Source organism: Impatiens glandulifera, chromosome 4 (assembly GCF_907164915.1).
Source record: "Impatiens glandulifera chromosome 4, dImpGla2.1, whole genome shotgun sequence".
Lineage (NCBI taxonomy): Eukaryota > Viridiplantae > Streptophyta > Magnoliopsida > Ericales > Balsaminaceae > Impatiens > Impatiens glandulifera.
Genome location: NC_061865.1, coordinates 52,456,404 through 52,459,288, shown reverse-complemented (window position 1 = coordinate 52,459,288; position 2,885 = coordinate 52,456,404). Strand labels below are relative to the sequence as shown.

Genomic DNA, 2,885 nt, shown 5'->3' with positions numbered 1-2,885 from the left:
TTTTATTAAAATATTTTAAGTTGATAACTATAAAAATTTTGTTAATTTTTCTAAGAAAAATTAAATAAACTCTCATTTCAAAGTAAAAAAAAAAAAAAAAAAATCATCTAAAAGGAGCCTGAGATTGAATATGGTTGAGATGCCGTATATAATTTTTATTTTTTAAATTATTTTTATTTTAATATTAAAATTAGTAAAAATAATTCTTGATTATTTATATTATTTATAAATTTAGTGGTATTGTTATTTAGTTCAACGGAATAAATTGTTATTTTCTTATTTTATTTTGTATGTTTTAAGTAAATTTTAAAAAAATATAGTATTAATTTTTGTGTTAAAAGTTAACAATTTGTTTCATTAATTAATTAACTATAATATTAAAGTGTTCTGAGTGAAATTCAAATTCATGATAATTATATTTTAAACACGAATTTTGTTATTTGAACTATTATAATAGGATTATACGTTTTCTCATTTTTTTATTTTTTTTAATTGTACTTTATTTTAAAACAACTTTATTAAAGTTTTACCATCTAAACTCAGTTTCTCAATTCAAAAAAATATTTTCAAATGAGCCAAATTGTTGTGTTTGTATTAAATCCAAATAACTATTCATCAATCAAACAAGGGTTAAATGTTGCTTTTTTTTAATTATATTATCTAATCATTTGAGTATGTCCTCCTCTTGCTCTACATATATAAATAATAGAGACCCCCAAAAGAACAAGAATTCCACACAATCTTCCTAACAAAGATCAAGATGGGAGCTCTAGATCACATCTCACAATGGTGCAGCGTTAGTGCTACAACCGACAGCTTAGTAAGCCATCGCAAACGAAAAGTCATGCAGGTTTGATCTGTTTTCGTGTTCATTAACGTAATATTTCATTTTTCATTCGTTCATCCTCTCGCCTATTTGACATGTTTCATGACTAAAGGATAACAGTATCTAATTATGTGTGTGTTTAGACGGTTGAGATCAAGGTGAAGTTGGATTGCGATGGATGTGAACGAAGGGTTAAAAACGCTGTTACTAACATGAAAGGTACTTCCTTTCTTTATCTCTAAATATGTTAATTTCTTCTTAGTGAGAATAACAATTTGGATTGATTCTTCAATCTACTTAATGATGTTTTTAAACTTTCTTAACAACCTTTGGTTTTATGAAATCACTTGTCATTATTGTTTATAGTGTATTCACAAAAATAATATTTTTAATGATTGATAATATAATTTATATTATTATAAGTAAATAAAAGAAAATAATCTAAAACACTTAATGAAGTGATTGATTATGAGTCATATCAAATAAACCTAAAACACTGCTTGTTTGATATTGGGTTATAATTAATTTGAAGAAAAAAACAGGTTATAGTTGATTTTTTTTATTAAATAATTACTTTTATTTCATATTTAAATTTATAAAAAAGTCCATTTAGTATTATGATTTTAATTATGATTGGATATCAAATAAACTAAACTCTTACAAAATAAAAAATACTAAGGTATGATTAACATGTGATTTTATAAATTTACGAGTTTTATTAGGGAGTGAAAAGCGGGATATGCAATGAAATAATATATCGCCCTAGAAAATGTTTGAATGGTACCTACGATTAAGAAAATTATCGAAATGAAATGTTTGGAAACAGGGGTTAAGACAGTGGAGGTTAACCGAAAACAAAATCGAGTGACGGTAAGTGGATACGTGGAACCAAACAAGGTCCTAAAGAAGGTGAGGAGTACCGGGAAGAAGAGGGCTAAGTTCTGGCCATATGTCCCTTACAATGTGGTTTCTTTCCCTTATGTTCAACAAGCATATGATAGAAAAGCCCCTAACGGTTTTGTGAAAAACATTGTCCACATGCATCCCGGTCCAAGCGAACCGGTTGAGCCGTTCACCACTATGTTTAGCGATGACAACCCTAATGCTTGTACCATAATGTGAATATTTGTTTGTGTGAGTTATTTAATTTAATAGTATATCAATTAAGAGTGCTTTCCATGTCTCATTACTCATTTATTAAATAGAAAATGTTATATATGTTATAATTAGGCAAAATATATGGACACTTATGAGAATAACTAATGTTCTTTACATTCAAAATATTTAAAAAAAATATATATTGCTGTATATATAAATAGATGTTCAAATTCAAGAAAGTTAATTAAGATAATTCTCAAGATAGTTAATTACTAGAAATAAAATTAGTTAGGACAAAGAAAAAGAAAACACTTGTCAATAATACATAAAATAAGAACAATGCTATATTGTAATAAAATAAGTAAATAATGTTTTTGAATAACATAATAAGAATATATTATTCTATTATCATTGTTTAATATAAAAGTTAAGATATATTTCACATAATTATCATTCAACTACATTATTCAAAGAAAATAATACATGTGTTTATATTTTTTTTTAAAGACCTCTAATGCAACAATAGAACATCAAATTAAACAATACAAACCATTATGTAATTAAGGTATACTTGAAAAAGAAACATCACAACACACAATAGCTTATTTAAGCATACTAACATGTTGTAAATTGAAAATTGAATGAGATCAAATATTGTTGAAACTAAAAAAAAAAAAAAAAAAAAATATTCCGTTGCCGGGAATCGAACCCGGGTCTTTCGAGTGAGAGCCGAATATCCTAACCAACTAGACTACAACGGATTTGTTGATTGTTTTGGTTTTTCTTGATTAGACTAGTATGTAATTTTGAAAATTTAATAATTCATTTGCTTTTGTGCTTTGTAGCTATCCAAAGTTAATTATGGACTTCAATCACTTTTCTCTCTTTCTTTATTCTCTTTCCCTATTCTCATATGAATAATTAAGCTTATTAAGTTTGCTTTTCCATGAATTAGGGATTA

General features: G+C 25.9%; 1 protein-coding gene and 1 non-coding gene across 2 annotated transcripts; one reads left to right on the top strand and one right to left on the bottom strand.

Moving 5' to 3' along the window:
* Positions 1–759: 759 nt before the first annotated feature.
* Positions 760–2,002, top strand: LOC124936790 (heavy metal-associated isoprenylated plant protein 22-like). Its single transcript, XM_047477318.1, has 3 exons — positions 760–850; positions 970–1,045; positions 1,653–2,002. The coding sequence occupies exons 1-3, from the start codon at positions 761–763 to the stop codon at positions 1,946–1,948; spliced, it is 462 nt and encodes a 153-aa protein (XP_047333274.1). The 5' UTR covers position 760; the 3' UTR covers positions 1,949–2,002.
* A 610-nt stretch (positions 2,003–2,612) lies between these two features.
* On the bottom strand, positions 2,613–2,685 carry TRNAE-CUC. The gene has a single exon. It is a non-coding gene; the product is annotated as a tRNA-Glu (tRNA).
* Between the last annotated feature and the right edge of the window lie 200 nt (positions 2,686–2,885).

Excerpts from the sequence above, each read along its gene's own strand:
- LOC124936790 (XM_047477318.1), top strand. The coding sequence starts at position 761 with ATGGGAGCTCTAGATCACATCTCACAATGGTGCAGCGTTAGTGCTACA. Across the intron at positions 851-969 it reads GCAAACGAAAAGTCATGCAG|ACGGTTGAGATCAAGGTGAA; the intron begins GTTTGATCTGTT and ends GTGTGTGTTTAG. Across the intron at positions 1,046-1,652 it reads CGCTGTTACTAACATGAAAG|GGGTTAAGACAGTGGAGGTT; the intron begins GTACTTCCTTTC and ends GTTTGGAAACAG.